Raw genomic sequence first — 20163 nt, 5'->3', positions numbered from 1 at the left:
AACATTTAGAAGAGCAGAACTGATACTGCAGAGCACAAAGTCAAGAATTCTAAAGATACATTAACATAGAAAACTCCAGTTATACGGCTGGCTACATTTAAGGTCTAGAAAAAACTCATAAGCCTAAAACCAGAAAAAGGATATCTAATTTAGAAATAATAAGGAGAAAAGAGAAATGCTAGGACTGTACAAATCACATTCAGGCAAAAAAAAAATGGAAGAAAACTTTTCTGAGGTGAAAGATAACGTCAGTGTGGTTAACAAGAGAGCGTGGAGTATTTCTCAGCAATTATCCTTAAAGACTGACCTCAGACACTTATTTGTCAAGTTTTAAACCTTTAAAGACAAGATCTTACATTCTGTCAAGAAGAAAGGAGGTATAATAGAAGAAAACCTTTGGACCTCATTTTTAAGATCTCTAAGAAAGGAGAAACTAAAAAGAAAAAGAATTATCAATACAAGAGCAGCATACTCAGACAAATCTCTTTAAAGAATATTTTAAGACACAGAAGCCCTGAAGTAACGTCACCAAGGTCCACTCCTAGCTCTTCTTTCTTGGTGGTAATGAGGTCACCCCTGTCCGGCCCTGAGATGGCTCAATTTAAGCCTAACAGGACAGCTAAACTGACCGATTCTCTCTTTAGGGTTCCATACACCCTTTTTGCGTGGTCCCACCCCCCACAAGGGTGCCACGTGTCTTATTTGCATTATTAGCAAGTGATCCAATCTCCTTGGTGGGCCACAAGTACCTCATTTGCATAGTCCTACCCAGTCATTTGGTGGGAGTTACAAGACCATGGCGAGAAAGGTCACATAAAAGCAATCCATCACAATGTAACATGTGATTGGACCATGGAGGAAGGGCAATGCTTTTTTTCTTTAATTGTGCTTTAAGTGAAAGTTTACAGTTTAAGTTAGTTTCTCATACAAAAACTTATACAGACATTGTTATGTGACCCTAGATGCTATCCCTGTGATGTGACAGCACACCCCTCCTTTCTACTCTGGATTCCGCATGTCCATTCGACCAGTTCCTATCTCTTTCTGCCTTCTCACCTTGTCTCCGGACAGGACCTGCCCCTTTAGTCTACTGTATCTACTTGAAGTAAGAAGCACACTCTTCATGAATATCATTTTATGTCTTACAGTCTTGTCTAATCTTTGTCTGAAGAGTTGGTTTCAGAAATGGTTTTAGTCCTGGGTTAACAGAGAGTCCAGGGGCCATGTGTTCTGCGGTTCCTCCAGTCTCAGTCAGACCTTTAAGTCTAGAATTTGAGTTCTGCACCCCACTTTTCTCCTGCTCTGTTGGGAACTCTCTGTCATATTTCCTGTCAGGGCAGTCATTGGTGGTAGCCAGGCACCATCTAGTTCTTCTGGCCTCAGGCTAACGGAGTCTCTGGTTTATGCGGCCCCTTTTATCTCTTGGGCTAATACTCTCCTTGGGTCTTTGGTGTTCTTTATTCTTCTTTGCTCCAGGTGGGCTGGGACCAATTGATGTATCTTAGATAGCCGCTCGCTAACTTTTAAGGCCCCAGACACCACTCACCAAAGTTGGACGCAGAACATTTTCTTAATAAACTTTGTTATGCCAAGTGACTGAGATGTCCCCTGAAACCAAGGTCCCCAGACCCCTGCCCCTGCTACTCTGTCCCTCAAAGTGTTTGGTTGCATTCAGGAAACATCTTAGCTTTTGGTTTAGTCCAGTTGTGCTGACTTTCCTTGTATTGTGTGTTGTCGTTTTCTTTACCTAGGACAATTCTAATCTACTATCTAGTTAGTGAGTTCCCCTCACCCTCTCTCCCCATCCTCGTAACCATCAAAGAATGTTTTCTTCTGGATTTAAACCTTTTCTTAAGTTCTTATAATAGTGATCTCATAAAACATTTGTCCTTTTGTGACTGACTAATTTGACTCAGCATAATGCCCGCCATGAAAGTTATTAATTAAAATAATAGATACTCTCCACTTTGTTCTTCATTTGAAGCCTCCCTTTTGACATGAGGTGCAGAAATGGGGGTGACAATCCTGAGAGGGAAATGTCCTCCTCACGGTCTCAACTGCTTAGTGGGAGCACTAAGTCTCAGACCACATACTCCTGACTCCTGCCGACGTCTGAGCATAATCTTCCCCATTCCATCTTTCTATTGTCACACTTTCCATTGAAAGAGCCCTACTCAAAGCTTTCAACATGTTCATACCTTTTAGGAGGTTCCTCTTTCTGTAGAAAAAGTCAAACTTTCAAGAGGAGAGATACATGCCAAATTTCTAGATACTTCTTTTCCCATAGTATTTCAGATGCTGAAGTTTTCAGCAAAGATCAGGTTAATTAAGTAAGTGTACTTAACTATATCCTAAAGACAAAATTTTGTCCTCAAAACAACAACACACGTTGTCACACAGAGCTGCTTGTGAACTCTATCAGTAAATAAAACATCAGAAGATCGTGTCCATTACCTGAGTAGGGCTATGAAGACTTAAATCTAAACCACAAGTAAACTCTGTATGATGTTCCACTGTTTCAAGAAGAGGATCAGGCTTTGAAAAGTTCCAGAATCTGTGAATATAAACAAGAATAAATAATGTAAGTTACTAAAATACAAATAATAATGACGAGAAAAAAGAGATATTTGACATAGTGAAGATTAAAACAGGCTTAACCAATTCATAAGTGTACAGCCCACTACTGGTCTACATAAAAAAGTCCTGTAAAGAAAAAAATATACTATATCCTAAAAAAATATATATATATCCTACTATATCAAAAAATATAACAAAACAAAAAGGAATTATTAACCAATCTCAATCTACCCTTAAGAGGTAACTGTATTCCCATTAGTATGCCTCGTAGGATGGAAGCTAAACAAGTTGTAGCTGCAGTGTTTTTTAATATTGCACAAGGACATGTGAGATGAGAGACACTATGCTTTTCCAGCAATTTCTAGAAGCATCCACAGATGCAAAATAAGGATATCAGATTAGACGAACTCTAACATTCTGTGATTTTAAATACTACTTCATTTCTCAACAACTGACAGGAAAAGATCTTAGGTTCAATTTCCACTTCAACAGCAATTCAAATTCTTTGAAAAGAATCTGTACTCATGAAAATCTCTAATTCTGAAACTATCTTTTTTTGAGGCACAGTGTAATTTCTAGAGTCAAGAAAAACAGAAATGTGTTTTCCTTGGCCAATATTAAGTATTCTGTTTACCCTCTATAAAATGAGAGTGATAATATTTACCATAATATATCTCTGATTTCCACTGTACAGAGAAGAATTTGGCTCGAGTTTCAATACACAAAATAGTACTTAATTTCTAAAGCTTTATATGCTCATGTTTTTTTATTTGGCTCTAAACATCAGACTGAAGGTTTAGCAGATCCCTTTGAAAGAGAGTAAATACACAGAACCAACACTCACAGTTTGTTTAACCTGGTGGTATTATTTCCCTAATACATACAGAGTTGGCCCTATTAAGTTTTGAAAAGGATAGTTGCTATGGACAATCCATTGTATGTGTTCCAGAGGGACAATGAATAAATAACTCATTTATCAGATTACTGAAATCTACAGAATATTTAGGGAGAATGATTTTACTTCTGCAAATTTGCCTGTTAAACAAATGAGGGAACAGGCTGTAGTCCTTCTCAGAAATCATCATAACAATGATCTCCAATACCTTTGCATGTTTGTTCCTTCAGGTCTTGTTGTTTGGTGTGGTCTAGACAATTCCCACTCACAGTGACCCCATGTGACAGAGTAGAACTGCCCCATGGGGTTTTCAAGGATGTAAACTTTATGGGGGCAGACTGCTACCACATGCCTTCAGGTCTAGAAACAGTGAATTATACTGAAATCTCATTTTCTGGATCTTGATAATGTTTACATAAGCAAAAATAAACATGTAATTGTGTAATCTAGTTTTGAAAAACATGGTTATTCATGGATTTGCATTATTTGAAACAACATGATATTCTGATACATACCCATTATATCCCAACAAATCTTCAAAGTGGTTTAAAAATATATATTTAATATAGTACAAAAAAAAGTGAGTTACAGAAAAATTGAGAACAGGAAAGTAAGTTGGAACCTGCAATAATATTGAGAAACAAAAGACACTAAGCCTTCTAGTAGCCAAAGGCAAACGGGAGACACAATCAGGCCTGGGACTCACAGTATCTATAACCAAATCGCTCTTACAAAGCTTAGATGGAAAGTCATCCTTAAGAGTTCACAAAGAAACCCTATGCTTGAATAATGAAGAACACCCTCAACATCTTTTAAGACAGAGGTGTCGTTTTGAGGGCAGCTGCTTGTAAGTCAATGGCATCACTCTAGAGGGAAATTTAGTAGAATCATTCTACTCCAAGATCAATTTGATATAATCCAGGTATTCAATAATTCTCTGACTTAAATTGGGATTTAGATTTCATTTCAGTTGAATAAGTGGGCTACCTATCCTTTAGGCAAACCACAAATGCTGGTTTCTTTCGATAGAATGTTGTAAGAATAAATCGAACTAAACCAAACCCATTGCTGTTGAGTCAGTTACGACTCGTAGTGATCCTACAGAACTGAGTAGAACTGCCCCATAGGTGTCCAAGGCTGTACATCCTTACGGATGCAGACTACCACATCTTTCTCCTTCTGAGCAGCTTGTGGGTTCCAACCGCTGACCTTTCAGTTAGCAGCTGAGCCCTTTTAACCACTACACCACCAGGGCTCTCTTTAAGAATAATAAACAATGAGGATTTGTTCATACCCTCCTGACAAGTTCCTAGAATACAGTTTTGATTTTTTGTTTTTGTTGTTGTTTTGGGCTAGTTAAGGGCAAAGCTGCACTAAGGATGAGACAGGCAGGTCTTATGAAAATTAGGATGTCTAACAAGGACACGTGGGTGAAAGCCATCCAACTTCAGCCTAAAAGTGTGATGACAAAAGTCACGCATGCAAGATTCAAAGAGTAAATCTGAATTTGACCGCATAAATGGGCAATCACATAACTCCCAGAGCTCTACACCACTGAATCACTGTTATAATAATTTTAACCTGGGAAAAATGATAAGTATTTATCAGCATTTTGCAAAAAATTCATTGAACTAAAATGCACTAACATTCTATTTGGTGGTGGCAGGGAGGGTTAGTCTAGTGAGTGGCACAGAAATGCTACTGGCCATTAAAACATTTCACAGCTCCGACAGAAATTATATCATATACAGAGTTTCTTTATGGTACAAAAATCATGAGAATTCCATTTCCAGCCGTATGGCCAACTAGGTACCTAGACCAACATTCTTACAAAAAAATACTGAAAAATCCTAGATAAAAGATAAAAACAAGCAACAATAACCACAAAAATTTCATAAAACACACATCAGTGAGCTAGTAAGAAAAGGAGAAACACTCAGATAAAAACTAAGTGAAAGTTGGAACCCAGAGCATGGAAGAATACTGAAGCCAGCTTTTGCCTTGAGAAGATTCACTAAACAGAGAGAACCTAAACTTCAATTTTCTTAAACCTCAAGGAGATCAAATGTCAGAAAAATCAATATTAATAATTTAAAAATAATTTACAGTACACTAAAATATCTTATCAAAAAATATCAAAGTAAACAGAAACTAAATTACACAGGCTAAATAAATAAGAACCAAAAGCTAAGCAATATATTTATAAGCCATAATTTATTTTTTCATCATTAGTGGCTTTTTTAATTACAAAAATATGTATTTTTTCCCTCATTCCCATTCTCCAGCAACCATTGTTAACAGTTTTGATGTATACACCTCCAGAATTTTTCTATGTCTCGTCATCCATGTTGCACCAGGGAAGGTTAAGCTGTCAGAAGGAGCTGACAGGAGGAAAGTGGGCATTTCTCTAGGCTTTCGCACGTTTGCAGTTAAGGCAGCAGGCAAGAAAGCATCTCCTTTAGCCTTCTTCTGACCAAAGGGCTCTGTACGTTCTATATATCCAGGGGCCTTCATGAACCTATCACACAGGTAAATTGGGCTCCTTTATAACAGGGAGAAGTCAGGCTACATACATCGCTAAATGGTCAAATAAGGCACATTATCTTTAAGTGAAATGTTTGTTTTGGTCCAGCATATATACTACTTGGTGCCTTTTTGTCTCTTTGCTGATGAAATCACTGACTATTTAAGCTCTCTCATAAGAAGTAAATATACTGGACATGACTCCAATGGCTGAAAATATTACATAACTGTAGGAACATTTTTCATTTAAATTGGAGATGAAGAAAGAAAAAATAACCATAATACAATGTCTTGGTTGAGTTACTTTTTGGCTCTGACTCCACCATTTTTTAACAAAGCAATTATACAGCCCTGTATTAAATAAAACATCAAAACTATTTTAAAAATTAAGCTGAAAATTGTTTTACTTAACTAAAATGTAATTTGAAACCTTTATATTAGCACTTTTGAAATTTAGCCAGCAGATGAATTCAGCAGAAGGTTTAAAATATTTTTTAAAGTTCTTCCTTTTCCTATCATGTTCTCCACTTATAGTTTGGTTTTGGTACAATATTTCTTCCATGCATGTATTTATTTAAAGATCTATCTTCCTCTAACAGGTACTAAGTTCCTTGAATTCAGGGATAGTATCCTATATTTTTCTTTGTATGTCTTTCATGTATAAAGGTGTCTGACGCAAAGGTACCCAAGGAATGTTTCATGGATGAATGAATGAACAAATGAATGAATAAACCAACAATATTGAGAACAAGATAAACAACAAAAGTGAACCTCACAAATAAGGAAAATTTTCGTCACCTACAGAACTGCTTCCCAAATGGAAGGACTCATTATATGAGACATTCAGTAAACATACATTCCTTGGCCTTGCAACTGAAAATTCTGACTGAGTAGATCCCAGTGGGATTCAGAAATCTCTCCTCAAAGAATGTTGATGCCTAACCAGGTAGGTTAGGGAACCACCATCTGGAGCAGTGCTTCTCAACTTTATCTCAACAGATACAGATTTGGTAAGTTACCACTAGAAACAAAGTGATTTCAGGTAGAAAGAAGGAGAGAGGAGGGAAAAAGTCAACCTTATTCTCAACCTTACTATGCTGGAATCAACTCAGAAGCTTAAAAACGTCTGATGTGAGTTCCACCTCTAGAGATTCTGATTTAATTGGCCTGGGGTATGGCATAGACATTAGGAAGTTCAAAAGTTCCCCCAGGTGATTATAACGTGCATCACGGATGAGAACCGCTGACTTGGGGTGGAGGGGCGTTCTCCATTAACCAAGAATCACTGATCTAGATCAACCAAACCCACTGCTGTCAAGTCAATCCCAACTCATAGTGACCCCAAAGGGTTTCCAAGGCTATAAAGGAATTAGACTGCCACATCTTTCTTCCGCGGAGCCACTGGTGGTTTCGAACCGCTGATCTTTTGGTTAGCAGTCGATCACTTTAACCACTGTCCCACCAGGGCACCTTTGATCTAGACTAGTGTTTCTCAAATTTAAGTCTGCATCTCAATTATCTGGAGGGCTGAATAAAAATAGGTTCAGGATGTCAGGGATGGGGCTTGAGAATCTGTATTTAAAAACAGGTCCCAGGTGATGCTGTTGGTCTAGTATGACATTCTGAAGTCCACTGATCTAGGTAACTGTCACTGATATAAATTTACTAATACACTATGGCTCTAACCACTAGTGACTTTGGGGATGGTCAAATATATTAGAGACAAAGGGTAGGCAAAGATATTCACAGGAAAAGTAACACTGTTATTTTACATAATTTGATTAACTGAGCACACTAGGTATAATAGACTGCTATCTTTTTTTTTTATCTTCTATATTATTGCTTAAACACAACAGGACAGTGTCAGTGTTAGCTCCAGCTTCCCAATAATCAAGAATAAACATGATCCCAAACTGAGTTTTCCAGTTTATACAATTTGTCCTCAGCAAGAAAGACTTAAACATATAGCACTTCAGAGCATAGTGCTTTCACATTATCATGTACTGCTTTTGGTCATCACAAAAAACTTTTCAAGGTAGATTAGTTGTTGTTAGTTGCCATCAAGCCAGCTCTGACTCATGGCTACCTTATGTATAACAGAATGAAGCATTGCCCGGTCCTGCATCACCCTCACAATTCTTGGTATGTTTGAGCCCACTGTTGCACCTACTGCATCAATCCATCTGATGGGAGGGTTTCCCTCCTTTTTGATGTCCCTGTACTTTACCAAACAGGATGTCCTTTTCCAGAGATTGGCCTTTCCTGATGATGTGTCCAAAGTATGCAAGATGAAGTCTCTCCATCCTTGCTTCTAAGAAGCATCCTCATCCTACTTCTTCCAAGACTTATTGTCCATCTGGTAGTCCAAGGTATATTCAGTAGTCTTCACCAATACCACAATTCAAATGTATCAATTCTTCTTTGATCTTCCTTTTTCAGTGTCCAGCTTCATATGCATTTGAAAAATACCAGGGCTTGGGTCATGCGTGCCCTAGTCATCACCATCAAAGTGACATTTTTGCTTTTTAAAACTTTAAAGAGCTCTCTTGCAGCAGATTTTGCCAGTGAAACACATCGTTTGATTTCTTGACTGAATCAAGGTAGATGCAATGGGTACAATTCTTTTTTCAGAGATGAGGAGAAGTTCAAAGAAAGTAAGCAATCCATGGTGATAATAGGTAATAAATGGCAGTCCCAAAGCAGAGACTCTATTGACATCACAGCCATTACTTTCTTTACTAAAAGATGCTGCCATTCACTTTTTCTTCAAGCCTGGGCTACACTAGCAATCTGGAGTATGGGTGGGAAAGATCTGGGATTCTTCCAGTAGCTTTGATTAACACCCTGCAAGTTCAGATGGGCCTGGACCTAATCAGGCTTACCCTAAACTTCTCAAACTATATAGAAAACTCTGTAAGCCAAAGCTCATGACAGGAGTTCATTAATCTGCCAATTTACATTCAAAATCAATTTCCTAAGGAAATTATGAGCCAGAACAGATCTGAACTCCCATGGCAAGGAATTTGGAAATTTTCCTCTCCCTCTAATATTTTTTTATGAGCACTTGCTGCATCCTCCTCAGCTACCTTGCTGTCTCTTCCAATTTATGTTTCACTCAACTGATCAGCTCAATTTGTAAGCCCATGGGCTCCCATGTCTTACAGTGAATTCTCTTGAGGAGAACACATGGAATCATGGGCTTATTATTTTATTGCCTGTATCTTTCTTGGAGGAGATTAAAAAATAGAAATTATAGGCTAGCAAAACAATTTATAAATGGCTAAACTTTCATTCATTCATTCAAACGTATTTATTGACTGTCAACTCCCAAGCTTTCGTTTGTTTGCATGGTTGGACTGGGGAGTTGTTTTTCAGGACTAGTAATAAAAATAAACCTGCAAATTGTTGTTGGGTGCAGTTGAGTCATTCTCGACTCATAGGAACCCCATGTGATAGAACAGAACTGCCCCATAAGGTTTTTTTGGCGGTAATCTTTATAGAAGCAAATCACCTGGTCCTTCCCCTGCTGAGCTGCTGGGTGAGTTCCAAACACCAACCTTTCAGTTAGCAGCCACCCAGCGTTTTGTGCCACCCAGCAAACTGAATGATTTCCAGAGATGACTCAATCACAAATATCCAGAAACCGTACCATATTTATAAACTTTAAAGGCTGAATATGACAAAAATTTAGACCTATGATTCTCTATTAAAATGAATTAATTATAATATTTCAATTACAACTTCAAACAGATTAGTATTTTAGAGGGGCTGACTCCACCTCATCATGATAAACATTAAGACCAGGCACCATACCAGTCTAGAGTACTTTAACAAATTAAAGAAAACCATTAGGCTGATGGAAGGCTTGCTCTGAGAGTCTTTATGGCTGCAATCCACATGGATGCGGGATGGCTTTCTGAAGAATGCCACATCTCAACAAGAGGAGAGAAAATACAAAACCAAAAAAAGCAAACTGAAGAACCAAGAAATAATTTTGCAATAAACTTCCAAACATCTGATTAAAAAATAAACAAATTGGAAGAACTCTACCTACTAATAAAATAGTATTAATATCTCAGGGTTAAGAACAGTCTGTATACATTTGACTGTAACTGGACCAATATGTGGTTAGCTAGAGCAAAAGGGCATTTCACAAGAATATAGATGGATAATGTGAGTAGAACTTTGGTCCACACTTAACTGTTGGTAATCATTGTCTGTGCTTTGGTCATTTATTAGATACATCATCATGAAACAATTTTTTCATCTCTGCAGCTAAGCAGGAGTCCATGAGTTGCACAAATAGTTAAGCACTGGACTACCAGCCAAAAGGCTGTGGTTCAAACTCACTTAGAGGGGCCTCTGAAGACTTGCCTGGTGATCTGCTTTTGAAAGGTCACAACCTTGAAAACACTATGGAGCACTTCTACTCTGCACACATGGGGTCACATGAATTGCAGTCGACTTGACAGCAACTAACAACACCAACAAGCAGCTAAACATTTGTGAATAAACCCACTGGGTTCTCAGATTGTGGAACATCTGAACCATTTACAATATCCTTAACAATTCTCTGCTCAGCAGAGGATGATACAGTGATGGGGATGAGAGGGAGAGGAGACAGACGCGGACTAACACGAAGCGAGAAAAACAGACAGAGCAGACTGACTGATCCTGTTTCTTTTCTGGTGACTGGACATGAAAGCTTGAGGGAAAAGGAAAAAAAATCAGTCTGCAGAAAGTGGAGGCATGATGATGCAGGCCTGTGGAGCTAAGCAGTTTCAGTACCTTCCTTAGGCCCTGCTGCATTCCCGTCCTTGGGCTCTGAGGGGACCCCATATCCTGAGAAACATTCCCCCTTTTCTATTTAAGCTAGCTCAAGATGGTTTCTGTTACACACACACACACCCTAAATGATACAGAAGAGAAAGATAAGGAACCCTGTTGAGTTTTTTAAAAGATGAAAATAAATTAAAAATAGTCTTTTGTTCTCTTCATGATTCATTCCATCAAGTCAAATCTCTAAGAATTCAATTTTAGAGTATTTAGTGTTGCTAAAAAAAAAAAAAAAAAAAACTGACTGGACATACCTGCATGATCTCAATAAATAGGCTTACTATCTGTGCAAATGACTAAGTGGTGGACAAGGTGTTCTCCTCAATTAATTTCTTCTTAAAAATGGTAATTGCACAGATTAGAGTCAACTAATTCTTAAAGGCTTATTAAACAAACAACAAACAAAGACAGCCTCCTACCATAACCTCACAACCCTGTACCTTGGCGGCAATCACTTTAAATTCTTTCAGTTGTTTCTTCTGATATTTTACCCTATATTTCTCAATAATACACTCGTAGAATTCATTAATTTTTTTTCACTTTTAGGTATTTTCTTTTGACTCCCTACTATGGAAGATGAGGCAAAGCAACACCTACATAAAAAAATTTAGAAACATACACAACAAAATCCACTCAGTTGCCTTATTGAAACTGCGCAACAGGATTTTTAAAAAATTATAATGCAAATTAACTGACAAAATCCATAAATTTTCTGTTAGGTCTAATCAGCACAATTCAAAGTTCAAAGCACTGGTTTATACTGCATTAAGCTAAGGCTTAACATTCCTCATCCTTTTAGATCTGATCTGTCTACTTCTTCATGTGCTTGCATTAGGTTATGAATTAGACCTGAATTTGATTTGATTCATAAAGAAAAATGTTGGTACTAGATAATTTCAAAAATGTTCTGCAGTTAAAAATCTTACAAGTTTCTTCCTAATTAATGTATGTTGTTTTACTTTATAGAAAATTATTTTCATTTTTCACTTGGCATTTAGCTTACAAAGTTCCATGAAAAGATCTTTCCAGTATGACAATAATTAAAATCTATTTTTATGATTTAAAGAAGTCAAATGGAAAAACTCTTTTGGGCCATAGAAAAAAACTTGGAACATACTAACGACAAATCAACAAATTTGGAAGTTACTGCTTTACATATACAAAAATCTTAACCAATAGATAAGAAAAACAAAAAGATATGTAAAGCTCAATGAGATTCATCAGTAAATTGCGTATTATAATTGATCATAAGAAACAAAATAAAAATGTCTATCTATAACTTTAGCTAACAATCAGGACATCAATATAATAGTTCCAAAACTGTCAAATGGTAAAATTCTGCAATCTAGTCAGTACACACTTAAACACACTAGAACAGCAAGTGTTCTCCTTGGAAAATGCCATTTTTCTCATGCCAACACTTTTCACTTCCATTCAGTTTTATTAATGATTGCTTCAAGCATAAAGCAAAAAACATATTTAAATACAATTGTTTGCAGGCTTTTATAGTCAAAGTGACTAAGAGGCATCACAATTTTTCATAAAATTTAAACTCACATTTATTATAAACATCATTTTTGGTATTTAGTATACTCACATCCAAGGTACTAGGGACAAAACAATGAAATAGATTAGTCCTCCACTGGTTAATGTACTTGGCTGCTAACTGAAATGGTAGAAGTTTAAGTCCATGCAGAGGCTCCTCAGAAGAAAGGGCTGGTGATCTGCTTCTGAAAAATCAGCCACTGAAAATTCTATGGTGAACATTTCTACTCTGACAAACATGGTGTCATCGTGAGTCAGAATCTACTCAACAACTGGTTTATACCGTAATCAGGCAATGTGGTTTACTCATATACAAGATATATTCAGTACTACAGTATCCTTGTAAGAATTAAGCAAATAAGTAAATGCAAATATTCTCATTTTTACAAAGGAAACCAAAGACTTCTACATTAAGATGCTTTCCTAATGTCAGTGGTAAAGTCTGGTGAACCTTTGCCACAAATCAAAAAATGTGATAGGGTTGCAAAGACATTTATATCTAAGATATCTGAAAGGCACAGAACATTAAGCGAATCTTTGATCATTTTAAGAATTCAATCATAGCTCCTGCACATTTTAACAATTAGCACCATATTTATTAGGAAGCCACATAATTTCTGATGGTTTGACAAATGGTTGTAGAAGACTCAAAAGCACCAGTCTTAACAGATGAGGTAAAATGAGCATTTGAAGCTACACAGGAGCTCACATTCACCCACATTCCTTATCTATTTACTCTGACTGACCTTTTTGGTGGGTAAGGGGGACTAGGTAAAGTTGAAATGAAAGGTTTATGAGACAGAGTACATATTCAGTTCTACTATCTGTTTACTCTGGCTGACCTTTTTTTATGGGGACGGGGAAGAAAGAGAAGTATCTGCCTCTGGAAATCTCTATGTTAATAAACATAGGATCAAAAAAGCCCATCAACCACACCAAAGTTAAGACACTTACTATATAAAGACAAATCCCATGAGAGTAAATGTGACAAAGATAAAAAGTATTTCTGTATCTGCTGCATTGTTAAGATTCTAAGTTTACTTCAATCCAACTAAAGATCATTTTCCCACTTACGTAATCTATATAAAGCTATTTATCTTATTTTATAACTAAACTAATAGATATTACATTTACTGGAAAGTATTAATAAGAAACATTTTCAGTGTCTTATTTTTACAAATAAATACACTTTACTTTTTTATTTTGAAAATTTCCAACCCACAGAAAAATTCTAAGAATAATATATTGAACACTCATACACCTCTCACCTAGATTCACCAATTGTGAAAATTTTGCCACATTTGCTTTATCTCTTTTTATACACTACCATATACAATATTATTTTTGCTGAACCATTTAAATATATATTGCAGACATCATGACTAGAGTGTCTTTTTGTGATTTTGCTGGTTTTTACCAATTTTGATTAGAAATATGAGTTTAACTGTATAATAATATGATACTAAATACAAAGTTTGAGGAATATAAAAGGGAATGAAATATGAAAGAAAATTAAAATTTATTGAGTGCCTAAAAGGAGCCAGGCATATCTCATAACGATACATTTTAGGACTGATGTAACAAAGGCTCAGGCAAGGGACTTTTTATAAGAGATTAAATATAACAATAGCTAGTAATGGCTATCCCAGGACTCTCTAAACTGTATATCTCTTTCAGTACACCATGCTATCTCCCTAATGGATACCTTTTTAATAAATACATAGATAACACATAAAAATTTAAGAAAAAATAATTACAATTGATTGAATTGAAGTAGAAGAGGTCACCCAGTTATGATCCATATATATCCAACTATGAAGAGTGGGAACATTGTTCCAGTTCATGAATTTAAATGTTATGAAAATTGTGACAACTCTTAGTCACTTTGACTATAAAGCCTGCAAGTAATTGTGTTTATGGTTTTTCACTTTAGGTTTGAAGCAGTCATTAGCAAAACTGAATTTGAAGTGGAAAGTCCTGTTGGGATGAAAAAATGGTATTTCCCAAGAACACTTGCTGTTCTCTTGGGTTTAAGTGAGTACAGACTAGATTGCAGAATTTTACTATTTAACAGTTTTGGAATCTTTTTATTGGTGTCATAATTGTTAGCTAAAGTTGTTTTTGTTAGGCACTGTCGAGTTGGTTTCAACTCACAGAGACCCTATGTACAACAGAACGAAACACTGCCCAGTTTTGTGCCATCCTCACAATCGTTACTACGCTTGAGTCCACTGTTGCAGCCACCGTGTCCATCCATCTCCTTAAGGGTCTTCCTCTTTTTTGAAGACTCTCTACTTTACCAAGCGTGATGCCCTTTTCTAGGGACTACTCTCTCCTGATAACAGGTCCAAAGCATGTGAGACTTGCACTTCTTCTAAGACAGATTTGTTTGTTCTTTTGGCAATCCATGATATATTCAATATTCTTCTCCAACACCACAATTTAGAGGTGTCAATTCTTCTTCAGTCTTCCTTATTCATTGTCCACCTTTCATATGCATATGAGGTGACTGAAAATACCATGGCTTGGGTCAGGGGCACCTTAGTCTTCAAGGTGACATCTTCGGTTATTAACACTTTAAAGAGGTCTTTTGCAGCAGATCTGCTCAATGCAATGTGTCATCTGACTTCTTGAGTGTTGCTTCCATTAATGTTGATTGTAGATTCAAGTAAAATGAAATTCCTGACAACTTCAATCTTTTCTTTTATCATAATGTAGCCGAGGTGGCAGAGTGTTTAAGAGATTAGCTGCTAACCAAAAGGTCAGCCGTTCGAATCCACCAGCCTCTCCTTGGAAAACCTACGGGACAGTCCTAGTGGTTAAGCACTCAGCTGCTAACCGAAAGGCTGGCAGTTTCAAACCCACTAGCTGCTCCACGGGAGAAAGATGTGGCAGTCCCTATGAGTCAGAATCAACTCAACAGCAATGGGTAGCTAAAGTTACAGACAGGCATTTTTATTTATTTATTTTACAATCCATTGTAATATGCAATTTACTGATAAATCTCTTTGAGCTTCACATCTTTTGTTTTTCCTTATCTACTGCTTAAAATCCTCACAACTGGATCAATGAGCAACATCATGATGGACGGACAGAAGATTGAAGTTGTCAAGGATTTCATTTTACTTGGATCCACAATCAACACCCAGGGGAGCAGCAGTCAAGAAATCAAAAGACGCGTTGCGCTGGGTAAATCTGCTGCAAAAGAACTCTATTTAATATTGAAGAGCAAAGATGTCACCTTGAAGACTAAGGTGCGCCTGACCCAAGGCACGGTATTTTCAATCGTATCATATGCATGGGAAAGCTGGACAGTGAATAAGGAAAACCGAAGAAGAATTGACGCCTTTGAATTGTGGTGTTGGTGAAGAATATCAAATATACCATGGACTGCCAAAAGAACGAACAAATCTGTCTTAGAAGAAGTACGACCAGAATGTTCCCTAGAAGCAAGGATGGCGAGACTGTGTCTTACATACTTTGGACATGTTGTCAGAAGTGATCAGTCCCTGGAGAAGGATATCATGCTTGGCAGAGTACAGGGTCAGAAGAAAAGAGGAAGACTCTCAACAAGGTGGACTGACACAGTGGCTGCAACAATGAGCTCAAGCATAGCAACAACTGCAGGGATGGCTCAGGACTGGGTAGTGTTTTGTTCTGTTGTGCACAGGGTCACTAGGAGTCTGAACCTACTCGATGGCACCTAACAACAACACCAGCACTGGTTAAAAGTGTATCAGGATAAAATTAATATAATAAAATCTAAGGTGATAACATTCATCTATCCCCACTTCCCACTGCCATCGAGTCGATTTGGACTCATGGGACCCCTGTAGGACAGAGAAGAAGTGCCCCAAGGGGTATCCAAGGCTGTAATCCTATGGAAATAGACTGCTGCATCTTTCTCCAGTGCAGCAGCTAGTGGGTTTGAAACTGCCAACCTTTCGGTTAGCAGCTGAGTGCTTAACCACAAGGCCACCACAGCTCCTTGGTGTACCAGAAAAAGAACTATTTAGGTAGTTAGGGAAACCCTTCTAAGGAGGTGATACGAACTAGAACATTAAAAAAAAGAGAGAGAGAGATGCAATCAGAATGATACGACTGTTCCATCAGGGTAAGACTGTCCCAAATAGAGATGGCTGTTCCAGGCAGTGGGAATTGTCTGCGGTAATGCCTTGGACTTAAAAACAACGATCTTAAAAGAGGAGGTAAAACGACCACTTGAAGCTGCATAGGAGCTCACATTTGCTCATATTTCTTATCTATTTTCCTGGCACTAAAAATATCAATCTAATTAGCTTTAAAATTCTTTAGAGGGTAAATTTAATTTAACTCACATCACATGGGGTAAAAATCTATTGAAAAGGCATATTTTCTGACCTCTCCAATCATCACACACAAATAATAAGAGACTGGACTTACACAAGGCATTATTAGCGTTACTAAACTCTTATCTTCACTTATTAAAATGTTGAGAGTTATATACATATATATTAAAAAACACACAATATATGCCAAGCCAAGCCCACTGCCATCTAGTCAATTCCGACTCATAACGACCCAAAAACTCTTTTACAAATTATTTTGTTTTCCTTTTCTATTTATTTTCCTTTTTATAAGAAAGACTTGGATAATCCTATATTGGAATGCACAATTAATAGCTTCCAGTTACATTTAGTTTGGAAGCAAAACAGTAATTTTGTACCTACAATGTATGTAAGAATTAAAATTCTATTTCTGAAAAAATGATGTTGCTTATATAAACTGCCTATATAAAGCAATTTGGTTCGAGTTTTTTTACTCCAATTTGTATGGAGAAAATATTTACCTATATACAGGAAAGGAGCAGTGGTGGCGCAGTGGCTAAAATGCTTGGCTATTAACTGAAAGGTTGGTAGTTCAAACCCACCAGCAGCTCCGAGGGAGAAAGATGTGGCAGTCTGCTTCCGTGAAGATTTACAGCCTTAGAAGCGGTATGGGGCAGTTCTACTCTGTCCTATAGCGTTGCTATAGGCTGGAATCGACTGGACAACAGTAGGTTTGGTTTTTTTGGTTATTTTGCAGGAAAAGAAGAGAATTTTCAGGTTTCAAACTTGTTTGACTAAAAATAATATTCCTGTTAACTGAGACATATAATGTAGGTAAATAAACGAGACTAGCAGGGGAAGGATAGGAATAACTGAGAGTTTGATTTTGGTTATATTTAGTCTGAAGCGACTGTTTGGTCACTCAGGTGCCTATGTCTGGCATATAGTTGAATATATAGGTCTAAAGCTCTGAAGAGAGGTCACTTAGAATGAACAACAATGCCCAGGAAGCATGTAGAATAAAAACATTTAAGTGCTTGACTACTAGTTGGGAGGCTGGTGGTTTGAACTCGCCAGAGGCACCTTGGAAAAAACCCTATGGAGCAGTTCTACTCTGCAAACATGGGGTTGCCAGGAGTCTGAATCGACTCTAAACAACTAACAACAACATGCCAAAGGTAGATTATTAAGTTTAAAGGACAGAAGAGAAGATCCCATGATGAAGCACAAAAAGGAAGGGTCAGAGAAAAATGAGGAAAACCAAAAAGAACAGAACATGGAATCCCTGGAATAGGGAGTTTCAAGAAGAAAGGATTGCTCAATAATGTAAAATAAAGCAGAAAGGTCCAGTACATAACGTGTGGACAAGTGGGTGGGATTTGGTATTACAGAGGTCACTAGTGGCTTTTGCCAGAGTAATTTTAGTAAAGAGGTGGGAGCTGCAGCCAGTCTGCAGGTTTAGGAGTGAACAGACAGAGGGCCACAAGCAGTGAGGCCTACAAGCTTTCAAGGGTCTATAAAAATGCTGGAGAGCTGAGAATTAAAGTTAATTTTTAATTAAAGGTATACAAATTAACATTATTAACTGGTAAAATTGGTATTCATAGAAAATTTATTCCACATGAATACAATTTATAGCTTAGATTTTTTACTTCACAAGAATTCCTAAGTACGATGATTGCCAAGAAATCACCATCAATCATAAGTAAGGCACTCATTGCCAAATCACTTTAAAAGCAAAATTATAAAAATCTATTCAATATAATTAGCTTTGTTTAAACAGTCAGTGATACAGACGCATTTTTATAGATTACACAGATGTGGGGTAAAACCTCTAAAGTGAGGGTACTTTGGGACTATACCTCATGCAGTCCAGCGGATTCTGACTCATAGCGACCCTATGTGACAGAGTAGAACTGCCCTACCAAGTTTTTATGGAGCAGCTACTGGATTCGAACTGCTGACCTTTTGGTTAGCAGCCAAATGCTTAACCACTGCACCACCAGGGCTCCTAACCAATTGCCATCAAGTTGATTCCAACTTACAGTGACCCTACAGGGCAGAGTAGAGCTGCTCCACAGGGTTTTCACAGAGCAACTGATGGATTCGAACTGCCGACCTTTTGGTCAGCAGCCAAATGCTTAACAACTATGCCACTGGAGCTTTAAAATGGTCCCTGTGAACGGAAGCTTAAGGCAACATGAAAAACTTGGCTAAGAAATAAAGGGAAAATAAAGATCAGAGTTAAAGGAAAATACAGATAAAAGAAGGAGTTGTGGGGTGAGAAGAAATTCAGTAGATAGTTATGATAGATAATACAAGTGGGAGAAGAGGTAATTTCACCGAGCAAAGCCCTGAAGGAAAGAGGAGTGTATGGGGATCAAGGACACACGTATCCAAGAGTTAGTTCTAAATACGAGACGGGGAAGAGATGGAACAGATTTAGGTAAGTTTGCGTGTATGGGGTAGAAATTGAGATAATTTATGCTTGAGTCCTATAATTATTGTATTTATTTTTAAAGCAGACAGGATCTTTTATCTACTACACGTCTGTCTGTTTGTCATACTGTGGTGGCTTGTGTGTTGCTGTGATACTGAAGTTTTGCCACCAGTACTTCAAATAGGAGCAGGGTGACCCTTCCTGGACAGGCTTCAGTGGAGCTTCCAGACTAAGACAGACTAGAAGAAGGACGTGGCAATCTACTTCCGAAAAAACTGGCCAGTGAAAACTTTATGAATAGCAGTGGAACGTTGTTTGATACACTGTCAGAACATGAGCCCCTCGGTCGGAAGGCACTCCTAATATGACTGAGGAAGAGCTACTTCCTCAAAGTAAAGTTAACCTTAATGATGTGCACAGAGTAAAGCTTTCAGGACCTTCACTTGCTGATGTGGCACAATTCAAAATGGAAAGAAACAGCTGCAAACATCCATTAATAACTGGAATGTGGAATATATGAAGTATGAATCTAGGAAAACTGGAAGTCATCAAAAATGAAATGGAACGCACAAAGATAGATATCGTAGGCATTAGTGGTCTTTCTCCCACAGAGGTGCAAAGTGAGTTTGAACAGCCAACCTTTCAGTTAGCAGCCAAGTGCTTTACCATTGCATAACCAGGACTCTTATTTTATACAGACTATTAAAAAAAAAAAAAAAAAACCTGGTTACTGTCTCCTTTTAATTGAGACCTGGAAGCCTCAGTATGATTATGTTTCCCAGTTTGTCTGGCTGCTTATACTTTATCAGTCAAGAAAACCAAGTTAGAGCATGTACTTTTTCTCAAGCCACTAATGTAATTACCCTAATAGAAATGTATTTTACACTAGTAAAGTCATAAAGTTAGTTCTGCCATATCAAATACTGATTTGAGAAGTAAAAGAGAGGAATCCTGGGTAATCCTGACAATGAGGCCATGTAAATCCAAAACTCTTCACATATTCTCAAAAAAACCAATACAGAACAAAATCAAACAAAATT

General features: G+C 37.4%; 1 protein-coding gene across 1 annotated transcript in view; it reads right to left on the bottom strand.

Moving 5' to 3' along the window:
* Positions 1-20163, bottom strand: part of PEX7 (peroxisomal biogenesis factor 7) — a 115299-nt gene that overhangs the window by 15164 nt on the left and 79972 nt on the right. Inside the window, exon 9 of the mRNA XM_049901899.1 lies at positions 2455-2554. Within this exon, the coding sequence (XP_049757856.1) occupies positions 2455-2554 (100 nt within the window). The remainder of the gene's footprint in view (positions 1-2454; positions 2555-20163) is intronic.

This window comes from Elephas maximus, chromosome 1 (assembly GCF_024166365.1).
Source record: "Elephas maximus indicus isolate mEleMax1 chromosome 1, mEleMax1 primary haplotype, whole genome shotgun sequence".
NCBI lineage: Eukaryota > Metazoa > Chordata > Mammalia > Proboscidea > Elephantidae > Elephas > Elephas maximus.
Note: the sequence above shows the minus strand (reverse complement) of the source record. Positions and strands in the feature narration are given on the sequence as shown.